Source organism: Hypanus sabinus, chromosome 1 (assembly GCF_030144855.1).
Source record: "Hypanus sabinus isolate sHypSab1 chromosome 1, sHypSab1.hap1, whole genome shotgun sequence".
NCBI lineage: Eukaryota > Metazoa > Chordata > Chondrichthyes > Myliobatiformes > Dasyatidae > Hypanus > Hypanus sabinus.
The window spans coordinates 160,845,241-160,860,035 of NC_082706.1; the positions used below are offsets into that span (position 1 = coordinate 160,845,241).

At 42.1% G+C, this 14,795-nt stretch overlaps 1 protein-coding gene across 3 annotated transcripts in view; it reads right to left on the reverse strand.

The window, feature by feature from the left end:
• Positions 1-14,795, reverse strand: part of adcy8 (adenylate cyclase 8 (brain)) — a 129,668-nt gene that overhangs the window by 32,451 nt on the left and 82,422 nt on the right. For all 3 annotated transcript variants that reach the window (XM_059980008.1, XM_059980017.1, XM_059980001.1), the window contains exon 11: positions 12,962-13,051. In XM_059980008.1, the coding sequence (XP_059835991.1) occupies positions 12,962-13,051 (90 nt within the window). The remainder of the gene's footprint in view (positions 1-12,961; positions 13,052-14,795) is intronic.

A 14,795-nucleotide genomic window follows, 5' to 3' on the forward strand; every position in this document is an offset into this window, starting at 1 on the left:
TACTTATCTAGGTTGAGTTTGGTCTAAGTAGAGCCAGGGAGTGGGCCATGGGGTGATTTTTTTGTTGACTCCTAAGATCATTAACACTACTGCTGGATCACTATTATATTGTTATTATACTGCTTAGTGTCTTTATATCACTAGTTTTAGTTTCATTAGTTTTCTTTAATCATTACAGTATTGTTCATCTTTGCTTGATTCACAATAAAGAACCAAATATACTCTTTTGAACTTTGGAGCTTTGTTATTTTGAATCACGTCATGCAGTGTCAACTCCTGGGCTTAGTGTCTGAGCAGTTTTTGGTTTGTTTTCAAGTAATCACTACATGTTCAACAGGAAGTTTAATAGAAACTCATACTTTGTGCCTTAGCTTCTCTTGAACCATTCTCTGGTCTCTTTAGATCCCTGTCAGTAGCCTGTGATATCATTCAACATTTCAGCTACTTCAGCTCCACCATCACAATCGAATAAAAGCCAAACAGTCAGCATGCTAGAAGTTTGAATCACAACAAAAATGTCAGAAATGCTCAAAAGGTCAGACAGCACCTATGGTGAGAGAAGCAGAGATAGTATTTTTGCTTAAAAGTCAATGATCTTAGCAATTATCTTTATTTCTCCCATTACCTTTGCTTTCCTCCTCTCCAACAATGCCAGCAGTTTAAATCTTCTTGTTTAAGCCCATTGCTTTCATTTGTATCTTTCCTAATATTCACAGGTATTGCTGTAAGTCAAGCAATACTTGCTTTTTTTCTTGTTTGCTTTTCTGCCAACTACATCCAGTTTGAATTAACCTCACACCTCTTTTCTAATTCCTTCACCCACTCCACTGTTTCCTTGCATGGATAAACAATTCTTATAATGTTTTGTATTTCATTTCAGAATGCCCATTCGCAGTAACGCCCAGACTTTATTAAAATGTGGCTCAAAAGACTTTTCACTTGCACTTTCATGTCAATATCTGAAGTGGAAATGTGAACATTACAATAAAGTTACTTGTTGTTCTCTGCCCATACCGTTACCCTGTACCTCCATGAAGTTTTCACAATGTTCTGCCCCTCATTTTTAATCTTCATTATTCAAGCCACCATCTATTATTTTTTAAGGTATCTACCCTCGTTTAGCTTTTGCACTTTTACTCATTTATTTTGATCTTCAAGCACTCTTCATTGAATTCTTTACTCTGTTCTTCTCTTCAAGCAATTCGCTCAATATAAGGTCCTTATCAGATCCAATGTTTTCCCTATTCACATGGTCCCAACTTATATCCTTTGGTTCCTTCTAAATTTGGCTCGTAACACTTCTTATCACTACTTCCATGAAACATTTGTAGCAGAAATGTGAAAATTAACATAAAGTAACTCCTTGTCTTTGGCACACTATTTGCCTCCATGAACATTTCAGACTGTACTCCCCCGATGCTTCTCATTTTACCATTGGAATAGAAAGAAACAGCTTCCTTCTAACTATTTTTTGATCTTTTTGGGTTGTGCTATTTTGCAGATTGCTACTCTCCTACAATTCTTTCAAACTATGTAGCTTAGCTTTTACTCCACCTTTCTAGCATTGCTAGCTGAATGAAAGCAATTAATGAATAACATTGTTGTCCAACAAATCATAGAACATAGAACATAGAACAGTACAGGCCCTTTGGCCCACAATGTTGTGCTGACCCTCAAACCCTGCCTCCCATATAAACCCCTACCTTAAATTCCTCCATATACCTGTCTAGTAGTCTCTTAAACTTCACTAGTGTATCTGCCTCCACCACTGACTCAGGCAGTGCATTCCATGCACCAACCACTCTCTGAGTAAAAAACTTTCCTCTACTATCCCCCTTGAACTTCCCTCCCCTTACCTTAAAGCCATGTCCTCTTGTACGGAGCAGTGGTGCCCTGGGGAAGAGGCGCTGGCTGTCCACTCTGGCTATTCCCCTTAATATCTTGTACACCTCAATCATGTCTCCTCTCATCCTCCTTCTCTCCAAAGAGTAAAGCCCTAGCTCCCTTAATCTCTGATTATAATCCATACTCTCCAAACCAGGCAACATCCTGGTAAATATCCTCTGTGCCTTTTCCAATGCTTCCACATCCTTCCTATACTGAGAGGACCAGAACTGGACACAGTACTCCAAATGTGGCCTAACTAGAGTTTTATAGAGCTGCATCATTACATCGCATCTCTTAAACTCTATCCCTCGACTTATGAAAGCTAACACCCCATAAGCTTTCTTAACTACCCTATCTACCTGTGAGGCAACTTTCAGGGATCTATGGACAGGTACCCCCAGATCCCTCTGCTCCTCCACACTACCAAGTATCCTGCCATTTACTTTGTACTCTGCCTTGGAGTTCGTCCTTCCAAAGTGTACCACCTCACACTTCTCTGGGTTGAACTCCATCTGCCACTTCTCAACCCATTTCTGCATTCTATCAATGTCTCTCTGCAATCTTTGACAATCCTCTACACTACCTACAACACCACCAACCTTTGTGTCGTCTGCAAACTTGCCAACCCACCCTCTAACCCCACATCCAGGTCTTTAATAAAAATCACAAGAAGTAGAGGTCCCAGTACAAATCCTTGTGGGACACCACTAGTCACAACCCTCCAATCTGAATGACACTCTGCCTTCTGCAGGCAAGCCAATTCTGAATCCACCTGGCCAAACTTCCCTGGATCCCATGCCTTCTGACTTTCTGAATAAGCCTACCGTGTGGAACCTTGTCAAATGCCTTACTAAAATCCATGTAGATCACAACCACTGCACTACCCTCATGTATATGCCTAGTCACCTCCTCAAAGAACTCTATCAGGCTTGTTAGACAGGATCTGCCCTTCACAAAACCATGCTGACTGTTCCTAATCAGACCATGATTCTCTAAATGCCCAAAGATCCTATCTCTAAGAATCTTTTCCAACAGCTTTCCCACCACAGACATAAGGCTCACTGGTCTATAATAACCTGGACTATCCCAACTAACTTTTTTGAAGAAGGGGACAACATTTGCCTCCCTCCAATCCTCCGGTACCATTCCCATGGACAACAAGGACATAAAGATCCTAGCCAGAGGCTCAGCAATCTCTTCCCTTGCCTCGTGGAGCAGCCTGGGAAATATTCCGTCAGGCCCTGGGGACTTATCCGTCTTAATGTATTTTAACAATTCCAAAACCTCCTCTCCCTTCATATCAACATGCTCCAGAACATTAACCTCACTCATATTGTCCTCACCATCACCAAGTTCCCTCTCAGTGGTGAATGCTGAAGAGAAGTATTCATTGTGGACCTCGCTCACTTCCACAGCCTCCAGGCACATCTTCCCGCTTTTATCTCTAATCGGTCCTACCTTTACTCCTGTCATCCTTTTGTTCTTCACATAATTGAAGAATGCCTTGGGGTTTTCCATTACCCTACTTGCCAAGGCCTTCTCATGCCCCCTTATTGCTCTTCTCAGCCCCTTCTTAAGCTCCTTTCTTGCTACCTTATATTCCTCAATAGACCCATCTGATCCTTGCTTCCTAAATCTCATGTATGCTGCCTTCTTCCACTTCACTTGTCACCTATGGTTCCTTCACCCTACCATTCTTTATCTTCCTCACCAAGACAAATTTATCCCTAACATCCTGCAAGAGATCCTTAAACATCGACCACATGTCCATAGTACATTTCCCTGCAAAAACATCATCCCAATTCACACCCGCAAGTTCTAGCCTTATAGCCTCATAATTTGCCCTTCTCCAATTGAAAATTTTCTTATCCTCTCTGATTCTATCCTTTTCCATGATAATGCTAAAGGTCAGGGAGCGGTGATCACTGTCCCCCAAATGCTCACCCACCGACAGATTTGTGACCTGACCCAGTCCGTTACCTAAAACTAGATCTAGTATTACATTTCCCCCTAGTCGGCCTGTCAACATACTGTGACAGGAATCCATCCTGGACACACTTAACAAACTCTGCCCCATCTAAACCCTTGGAACTAATCAGGTGCCAATCAACATTAGGGAAGTTAAAGTCACCCATGATAACAACCCTGTGATTTTTGCACCTTTCCAAAATCTGCCTCCCAATCTGCTACTCTGTATCTCTGCTGCTACCAGGGGGCCTATAGAATACCCCCAGTAGAGTACCTGCTCCCTTCCTGTTCCTGACTTCCACCCATACTGACTCAAAAGAGGATCCTGCTACATTACCCACCCTTTCTGCAACTGTAATAGTATCCCTGACCAGTAATGCCACCCCTCCTCTCCTTTTCCCCCCCTCTCTATCCCCTTTAAAGCACAGAAATCCAGGAATAATGAGAATCCATTCCTGCCCTGGTGCCAGCCAAGTCTCTGTAATGGCCACTACATCATAATTCCATGTATATATCCAAGCTCTCAGTTCATCACCTTTGTTCCTGATGCTTCTTGCATTGCAGTACACACACTTTAGCCCTTCTACCTTACTACCTCTACACCCTTTATTCTGCTGCTCTTTCCTCAAAGCCTCTCCGTATGTTAAATCTGGCTTTACTCCATGCACTTCTTTCACTGCTCTATTGCTTCGGGTCCCATCTCCCTTGCAAATTAGTTTAAACCTTCCCGAACCATGCTAGCAAACCTACCAGCAAGGATATTGCTCCCCCTTGAGTTCAGGTGCAACCCATCCAATTTGTACATGTCCCACCTTCCCCAGAAGAGATCCCAATGGTCTAAAAATCTAAAACCCTGCCCCCTGCACCAACTCCTCAGCCACACATTCAAATGCCATCTCTTCAAATTCTTACCATCACTATCATGTAGTACTGGCAGCAATCCTGAGAATGCCACCTGCGAGGTCCTGTTCTTCAGCCTTCTGCCTAGTTCCTGAAACTCACACTTCAGGACCTCATCCCTCTTCCTGCCTATGTCATTGGTACCAACATGTATCATGACTTCTGGTTGCTTTCCCTCTCGTACCAGGATGTCATGCACCTGGTCAGAGACATCCCGGACCCTGGCACCCGGGAGGCAACAAACCATGCGGGTTTCCTTCCCATGTCCACAAAATCTGCTGTCTGCTCCCCTGACTATAGAGTCTCCAATGACAACAGCTCTCCTCTTCTCTGTCCCATCTTTATAGTCAGCATGGCTTTGTCAAGGGCAGGTCATGCCTTACGAGCCTGATTGGGGTTCTTGAGGACATGACTAAATACATTGATGAAGATGAAGCAGTAGATGTAGTATTTATACAAGGCATTTGATAACATACTGCATGCAAGGCCTACTAAGTAAGTAAGGAGGCATAGGATCCAATGGGATCTTGCTTCGTGGATTCAGAATTGGCTTGCAGGCAGAAGGCAAAGAGTGGTTGTAGACAAGTCATATTCTGCATGGAGGCTGGTGACCAGTAGTGTGCCTCAAGGACCTTTTCTCTTAATGACTTTTATAAATGACCTGGATGAGGAAGTGGAGGGATGGGTTAGTAAATTTGCTGATGACACAAAGGTTGGAGGTGTTCTGGATAGTGTGGAAGGCAATAGACAATAGACAATAGGTGCAGAAGTAGACCATTCGGCCCCTCGAGTCTGCACCGCCATTCTGAGATCATGGCTGATCATTCACTATCAATACCCAGTCCCTGCCTTTTCCCTGTCAGGCTGTCAGAGGTTACAGCGTGACATCGATAGGATGAGAAACTGGGCTGAGAAATGGCAAATGGAGTTCAACCCTGAGGTGGTTCATTTTGGTAGGTCAAATTTGATGGCAGAATATAGTATTAATGGTAAGACTCTTGGCAGTGCGGAGATCAGAAGGATCTTGAGGCCTGAGTCCATTGGGCACTCAAAGCTGCTACACAGGTTGACTGTGTGGTTAAGAAGTCATACCGTGGGATTGAGTTCAAGAGCCGAGTTATAATGTTACCGCTATATAGAACCCTGGTCAGACTTCACTTGGAGTACTGTGCTCACTTCTGGTCACCTCACTACAGGAAGGATGTGGAAACTATAGGAAGGGTGCAGAGGAGATTCACAAGGATGTTACCTGGATTGGGAGCATGCCCTATGAGAATAGGTTGAGGAAACTTGGCCTTTTCTCCTTCAATTAGAGGTGATCTGTTAGAGGGGTTTAAGATGATGAGAGGCATTGATTGTGTGGATAGTCAGAGGATTTTACCTAAGGCTGAAATGGCTAACATGAGAGGGCCCCGTTTTAAGGTGCTTGGAAGTAGGTACAGAGGAGATGTAAGAGATAAGTTTTTTTTATGCAGAGAATGGTGAGTGTGTGGAATGGGCTGCCGACAATGGTGTGGAGGTGGATATGATGGAGTCTTTTAAGAGACTCCAGGATAGGTACATGGAGCTTAGGAAAATAGAAAAATTCAGGTAATTTCTAAAGTAAATACATGTTCAGCACAGCATTGTGGGCCAAAGGGCCTGTATTGTGCTGTAGGTTTTCTATGTTCTATGTTCAAATCTACTCCTGTGTGGAGATAAAAACTACCTCTGCATTTCTCCAGCTCAGTTCTCCTTCAACTCATTTTTCCATTTTCCCCATCGTCTGCCCATCCTTAGGATAATTCTTAACATTCCTCACAATAAGTCCCATGGTATTGTATATTGATTTTACATTGCCTAATATGAGACATATTGAAAAGATCTTACACATTCAAAGTATATTTTGTAAGCCCAAGTTATTGTGTTTGTGGACTTGAAATTACTGCTTTTGTGAGAAGGCTATAATTCACATCTGTTCTATATTTCCTGTTCCTGCTTAGATATCCTTGTTCTTCCCAGAACCAGGACAGGATTCTCCTCATCCTTACTTTCTACCCTATCTGCCCAAATTCAACAACAAATTATTCTTTGTATATTCTGACATCTTCAATTAGATGAAACCAGTAGGTATAGTTTCACCTTTTTCAGTATTCCTCTTGGGAAGTTTCCTTTTGAGATGCTCTGAATTGATTTCCACCTTCTTAAAGCGGATTCTATTGCAGTCCTCATCTTTTGGCATTCCCTCTTCTAGTCAACGAGACCCATAAAACCACTCACTAGGTGAAACAGTGGCTTCTTCCTTCAGATTATTCTGCATTTGGAGGTCAGAATCATCCGAATCAGGTTTATTATAAGACCATGAGACCATAAGACATAGGAGCAGAATTAGGCCATTTGGCCCATTGAGTTTGCTGTGCCATTCAACCATGGTTGATCCCCTCCTCAACCCCAGTTCCCGGCCTACTCCCTGTAACCTTTGATGCCACGCCCAATCAAGAACCTATCAATCTCTCCCTTAAATATACCCAAAGACCAGGCTTTCACAGCTGCATGTGGCAACAAATTCCACAAATTCACCACCCTCTGGCTAAAAAAATGTCTCTGTATCTCTGTTTTGAAAGGGCGCCCTTCTATCCTGAGGCTGAGCCCTCTTGTCCTAGACTCTCCTAACATGGGAAACATCCTTTCCACATCTACTTTGTCTAGGCCTTCCAACCTTCAAAAGGTTTCAAAGAGATCCCCCTTCATCTGTCTGAATTCCAGCGAGTACAGACCCAGAGCCATCAAATGTTCCTTGTATGATAACCCTTCCATTCTTGGAATCATCGTTGTGTATCTTCTCTGGACCCTCTCCAATGCCAGCACACGTTTCCCAAGATGAGGGGACCAAAACTGTTCACAATACTCAAGGTGAGGCTTCACCAATGCCTTATAAAGCCCCAGCATCACATCCTTGCTCTTGTATTCTAGACCTCTTGAAATGAATGCTAACATGGCATTTGCCTTCCTCACCACTGACTCAACCTATAAGTTAACCTCTAGGGTGTTCTGCACAAGGTCTCCCAAGTCCCTCTGCATCTCAGATTTCTGGATTTTCTCCCCATTTAGAAAATAGTCCACGCATTTATTTCTACAATCAAAGTGCATGACCATGCATTTTCCATCATTGTATTTCATTTGCCACTCTCTTGCCCATTCTTCTAATCTGTTTAAGTCCTTCTGCATCCTAATGGTTTTTTCAACACTACCTGCCCCTCCACCAATCCTGTATCATCTGAAAGCTTGGCAATAAAGCCATCTATTCCATCATCTAAATCATGTATATGCAGCATAAAAAGAAGTGGTGCTAACACCAACCCCTGTGGAACACCACTCGTCACTGGCAGCCAACCAGAAAAGGATCCTTTTATTCTCACTCGCTGTCTCCTACCAATCAGCCAATGCTCTAACCATGTTAGTAACTTTCCTGTAATACCAAGGGCACTTAACTTGGTAAGCAGCCTCATGTGTGGCACCTTGTTAAAGGCCTTCTGAAAGTCCAAATATACAACATTCACTGCATCCCCTTTATCTATCCTACTTGTAATCACTTCAAAGAATTTGAAGAGAATTGAAAGATCATTTCTAATGCCACCACAATCTGTCACAACCACGGATTTGGCAGCGTAGTAGATACGGCAATTGCGCTTGTGAATTTGCACGTGTCAGCTAATTATTATTTAATCATGACAGTACTTAACTCTATACATATCGTCAAAGTGCTTGTTGAGACTTGGAAAGAGCGTAGCAATGCTTCGCTGCTGGATTACTTTCAGCCTTCCCTGAGATAATGGGCTTTCAAGTCAACTGACTCTGAAGACTAGCGGTATTTGTTTATTGTTTAAATGTTCTTTTCAGCCCAGTGTAGGCTTCTTTTTCCTTTTGAGAGTTTTAGTTAACGGCCCTATTTGGCCCAGCGTTTATTGTTTTATTTTCCCTATAACACTATTTGCATTAAAGTCTGTGAACTATTGACCTGCTTTAGCGTCTCTCATTCCGCACTTGGGCCATATCCGAACCTGGTAACACAATCTCTAACACTAGCTCTTTCAGAACCCTGGGGTGCAGTTCATCTGGTCCAGGTGACTTATGTACCTTTAGGACTTTCAGCTTTTTGAGCATCTTCTCTCTTGTAATAGTAACTCTGCCCACTTCTCTTTCCTCAATCACTACATCAGGCACACTGAAATACTTAAGCAAGCTAGCAAATAATATCAAAGTGGATAGTAAAATTTTTTCAAGTATATTAAAAATAAAAGAGAAATGGGAGTGGATATAAGAGTGCTAGAAAATGAGGCAGGAGAAATAATAATGGGGACAAGGAGATGGCTGCTGGACTAATTTTTGGAATACACATGTCCTGTACCTTCCTAATTTTTCCCAGAAACACACACCATTGCTGCTCTGCTGACATCTCTTCCAGCAGCTCTTCCCAATTTACTTTGGCCATCTCCTCTCTCATACCACTGTAATTTCCCTTACTCCACTGAAATATTGTTACACCAGACTTTACTTTCTCCCTATCAAATTTCAAGTTGAACTCAATCAGAGTGTGATCACTGGTTCCTAAGGGTTATTTTACCTTAAGCTCCCTAATCGCTTCCAGTTCATTACATAACACCCAATCCAGTATAGCTGGTTCCCTGGTAGGCTTAATGACAAACTGCTCTAAAAAGCTATCTCTTAGGCATTCAACAAGCTCACTCTCTTGTGATCCATTACCAACCTGATTTTCCCAATAAATCTGCATGTTAAAATTTCCCATAGCTACAATAACATTGCCCTTTTAACTTGCCTTTTCTATTTCTTGATGTAACCTGTGGTCCACCTCCCAGCCACTGTTGGGAGGTCTTTATATAACTGTCATTAGCATCCTTTTACCCTTGCAGTTTCTTAACTCAACCCACAAGGATTCAACATCTTCTAATTCTACGTCACATCTTTCTACTGATTTGATGGTATTCTTTACCAGTAGAGTCACACCACCCCCTCTACCTACCTTCCTATCCTTCCAATACAATGTGTAACATTGGTCATTCAGCTTTCAACTACAACCACCCTTCAGTCACGATTCAGTGATGGCCACAACATCATACCTGGCAATCTGTAATATTGCAACACGATCATCCACCTTATTTCTATACAATGAGCATTTAGATCCAATACCTTGAGTGCCGTATTTGCTGTCCTTTCTGATTCTGCATCCCTAATGTTTTGATACTCAGCTTGTTGGCTAACTAAGTCTTATCACCTGCCTGCCCTTCCTGACAATCTGACTGCATGCTATCTTTACTTTTTACCATCCATCCTTTCCTGAGTCCTTTCACTCCGGTTCCCACTCCCCTGCCAAGTTAGTTTAAACCCTCCCCGACAGCTCTAACGAACCTGCCTGCGAGAATATTGATCCCTTTCGGGTTCAAGTGCAACCCATCACTTTTGAACATGTCATACCTCCTGCAGAAGAAATCCCAATGATCTCAGAACCTAAAGCCCTCCCCCTGCACCAGATTCTCAGCCACCCATTAATCTGCCAAATCATCCTGTTTCTGCCCTTACTGGCGCGTGCCACAGACAGCAATCCAGACATTACTATCCTGGAGGTCCTGCTTCTCAGCTTTCTAACTAACTCTCTAAATTCTCTTTTCAGGACCTCAGTGCTTTTCCTTCCTATGTCATTGGTACCAATATGTACCAAGTCTCCCTCCCTCTCCAAAGTGTTGTAGAGATGATCCGAGATATCCTTGACGCTGGAACCTGGGAGGCAAAATACCATCTGGGTGTCCTGTTCATGTCTACAGAATCTCTTGTCTGTTCCCCTCAATATCAAGTGTCCTGTCACTGCCACTCCCTTCTCTCTCTTTCCCTTCTGCACCATGGACCCATGGTCAGTGCCTGTAACCTGGTCGCCGTGGCATTCTCCCAGGTGGTCATCCACACAAAAGTATCCAAAGTAGTTTACTTGATTTTGAGGGGAATGGCCACAGGGTTGCTCTGCTCTAACTGTCTATTTCCATTTCTCCTGACACTCACCCGGCTACTCACCTCCTGCAACTTCGGGGTGATTACTTCCCTGCAACTTTGATCAATTACATCCTCGCTTTCCTGGCATGTGTCATGCGATTTGTTAACTTAACAGCAGCAGTTCAATGAAATACATAATATAGAAGAAAATAAATAAATAAGTAAATCAATTACAGTATATGTATATTGATTAAAAATCGTTCAAAAACAGAAATAATATATATTTTAAAAAATGAGGTAGTGTTCACGGACTCAATGTCCATTTAGGAATTGGATGGCAGAGGGGAAGAAGCTGTTCCTGACTCACTGGGTGTGTGCCTTCAGGTTTCTGTATCTCCTACCTGATGGTAACAGTGAGAAAAGGGCATGCCCTGGGTGCTGGAGGTCCTTAATAATGGACACTGCCTTTCTGAGACACCACTCCTTGAAGATCTCCTGAGTACTTTTGTAGGCTAGTGCCCAAGATGGAGCTGACTAAATTTACAACCCTCTGCAGCTTCTTTCTTTCCTATGCAGTAGCCCTCCCCGCACCCCCCCCCCCCCCGCCATGCCAGACAGTGATGCAGCCTGTCAGAATGCTCTCCACGGTATATCTATAGAAGTTGTTGAGTGTTTTGTTGACATGCCAAATCTCTTCAAACCCCTGATGAAGTAGTTGCTGTCTTGCCTTCTTTGTAGCTGTATTGACATGTTGCGATCAGGTTAAGTCCTTAGAGATCTTGACACTCAGGAACTTGAGGCTGCTCACTCTCTCCACTTCTGATCCCTCTTTGAGGATTGGTATGTGTTCCTTCATTTTACCCTTCCTGAAGTCCACAATCAGCTCTTTTGTCTTATTGACGTTAAGTGCAAGGTTGTTGCTGTGACACCACTCCACTAGTTGGTATATCTCGCTCCTGTACGCCCTTTCATCTGCATCTGAGATTCTACCAACAACGGTTGCATCATCAGCATATTTATAGATGGTTCTTGAGCTGAGGTGCACCAGTGTTGATTGTCAGCGAGGACGACATATTTTCACCAATCTGCATGGATTCTGGTCTTCCGATTAGGAGGTCAAGGATCCAATTGCAGAGGGAAGTACAGAAGCCCAGGTTCTGTAACTTCTCAATCAGGATTATGGGAATGATGGTGCTAAATGCTGAGCTATAGTCGATGAACAGCATCCTGATGTAGGTGTTTGCATTGTCCAGGTGGTCTAAGGCCATGTGAAGAGCCTTGCTATTCTCTCCACTACACTGAGAAAACCAAACGCAGACTCGGTGACCATATTGCAGACTATTTCTGCTCAATCTTGAGGATTCAGGTGACTAATACTTTTATAGCTCATCCCACTTCAACTCCGAGCTCCCTGTATTTGGCCTCCTCCTGCTTGGATAAAGATTGATAAAGTCGACTGCACCTGATTTACCGCAATATATACAACCTTCTGATTCAATGTCCAGTTGAATAATATAGGATAATAAGGCATGCCAAGGACGTATCTAACATTTCCATCTTTCTTGGCTTAATGTTATGATGGTGTCAGAAGTATATGTGTCTCCTGCAGTTTACATACCTCCCTTAGACAGAGTTGATGTTATGCACCATCCTTTTTCAGCTGGTATCACATGCCTTCTCTTCATCTTTTCATGCCCCCAACCTATCTGCTTTCCCTGAAGTTTTAAATTTATTTTGTGTCTAATTGTTCCCAAATCTGGTGATAGGTCATTATAGGACACATTGATTCTGTTTTTCCCTCTACTTTTTGACTTGGAGAGTACTTCCAGCATTTCCTGTGCTTTTTTTAAATTTCAGATTTACAGCATCTGCAGAATTTTATGTAGGATTGTTACTAGATGATAACATGGCTAGGTGTTTCATCCCTTAATCAACACAACCCACCTTGTTACATCCAAAACTCTCTGCTTAAAGAAAGCAAAGCAATATGTTCATATATATCAAAGAAAGAAATTAATCTCTAAGTAGTGAATATTTCATTTATTTACTCAAGAATGATTTGGCACCGGTGCAGAATTGTTTATGCCTGGATGCGCAAAAGTCCTGGTGCATGTAATTTTGCAAATACAACGCATGCAGTCAGACTGTTAAGATTGAACAAAGAGCAGGCTGGTATAATTAAAAGAATAAAGTCAAGCATGCTGATAAGAGAGTGTTTGAGTACCTCGGGATAGAAGCATATATCTGTACACTTGGCAGTAGAATTGAACGTTTGGTTCTTATCAGTTTTCGATTTTTCAGAGTCACACCAAAACTGAAAAAGAAGTTCAAAGATTAGATAAATGGAATTACTTCTTAAAATTGTCATAGTCCCAGTTGGTAATTTTAAAATAGATAAAATTTAAAAGTTTTGGGAATATAGAGCTGTGCACAGTGAAAACAAGCTTTTCAGCCTGATTGCACACTAAATAACGAATACCCATTTACACTAAATTTACTTTAATCCCATTTTGTTCTCATTACCTTTCCATAAACTCACTTTAGATTCTACCACTCACCCACACGCTGGGGGTAATGTAACCTAGAGCCAACCACATCCTTGGGACCTGGAGGGAAACTATGAAATCTACAAGGCTGCAGAGAGAATGTGAAGGCAGCACACCAGCAGGTCGGCAGCTCTGCTAGCCATGCCACAGTGCTGCCTACACTGCAATATAAAAATATACCTTTGAAAAACAATCTGCAGGTGCGTCATTTAATACATCATTCACTGACTCATAGAATTGTTACAACTTTGGAGGAGATCATTCATCACAACAGCTCTTTGCCTGTCAGTCCCAATACCCATCGCTTCTCCTGTGGCATTGTAATATTTTTCTCATAAGTGTTGAGTGAATTAAATGTTATCCGCCAATGCTTAAAAGATTTTTCATTTCAGCTACACATCCAAACCAGTTTTAGTCAACATTTAACTTTTCATATGTTACGGTAGATTTCTAGATAATTTAGCGTAAATAACATTTCTTATTTTCCTGTTTATCAGAGTATAATATCTGATGATTTGCAAGTAAATATTGGGAAAGCAGAGTTGGTAATGCATAAAAATGATACTTAGGCTAAGAATTTCCTCAGAATAGCTTAACCTACACCACTGTGACTTCCTTGGATGGGAAGTTCAAAATGTATTAATGTGAATAAATGGGATTTCAATCCTATTCACTCATTTTCTGATACGTTTACAGAAGAGGAGGGTGGTATTTTTTCTGATGAAATTCCCATTCTATTTTTACTGGTTTTAGTCACTGGGATGAGGCAACAGGAGCCTTTTTCATTGAAGAAATAAAGACCTTCAGGAACATAGCACTCTTTAAAAAGACAAGGTTAATAGATACAGTATAGTTGATATTACTAGTCTTTTTGAGCTAAATAGCTTAAAGTCATCAGAAAGTACGGGATAGAATTTTACTGTCTATGAACTATTGATCTGGTAGAGAAGCACCACTGTCATACATTCACAGCTCAGTTCACCTTGGATTTCTGCGTATACACGGTCAAAGACAGAAGTCCAAAATGACTTGGAGGTCAGATATCAGTGAATCTTGCTTCACTCTTGGATATAGTTTTAGTAACTGCAAATTTAAACAGATACTTCAAAAGCAAACTGCAATTCATCTGACTTTCTTCCCCTTTGCTATTGTACCCAGCAGTGCAATGCTATCACACCCTGGAGTGGCCAGAGTGCCTTAACAGCCAACCCCTCAGCTTATCGCCTGGGCTTGCTGCCCTACACCATTCACTCTGGTAGTGTTTCCAACCTTAAGGGAGAGGTCAAATACTTAAGTTATATTAATTTTTTAAATCTTTTTCTTATTTAATTCTATTTGGACTACATTATCTGCATTTCAATAAAGGCAGGGAGCTGTCAAGGTTGTTAGGGTATTTTAGGACATAGGTCCAGCTGTACATCTCCAACGGACCTGTAGCTCAGCCTTGGCGAACAACTCTGAGGGGAGGAGGGTTGGCTCATTTGTCTCTCACCTCCAGAAAAGATAAGTTTT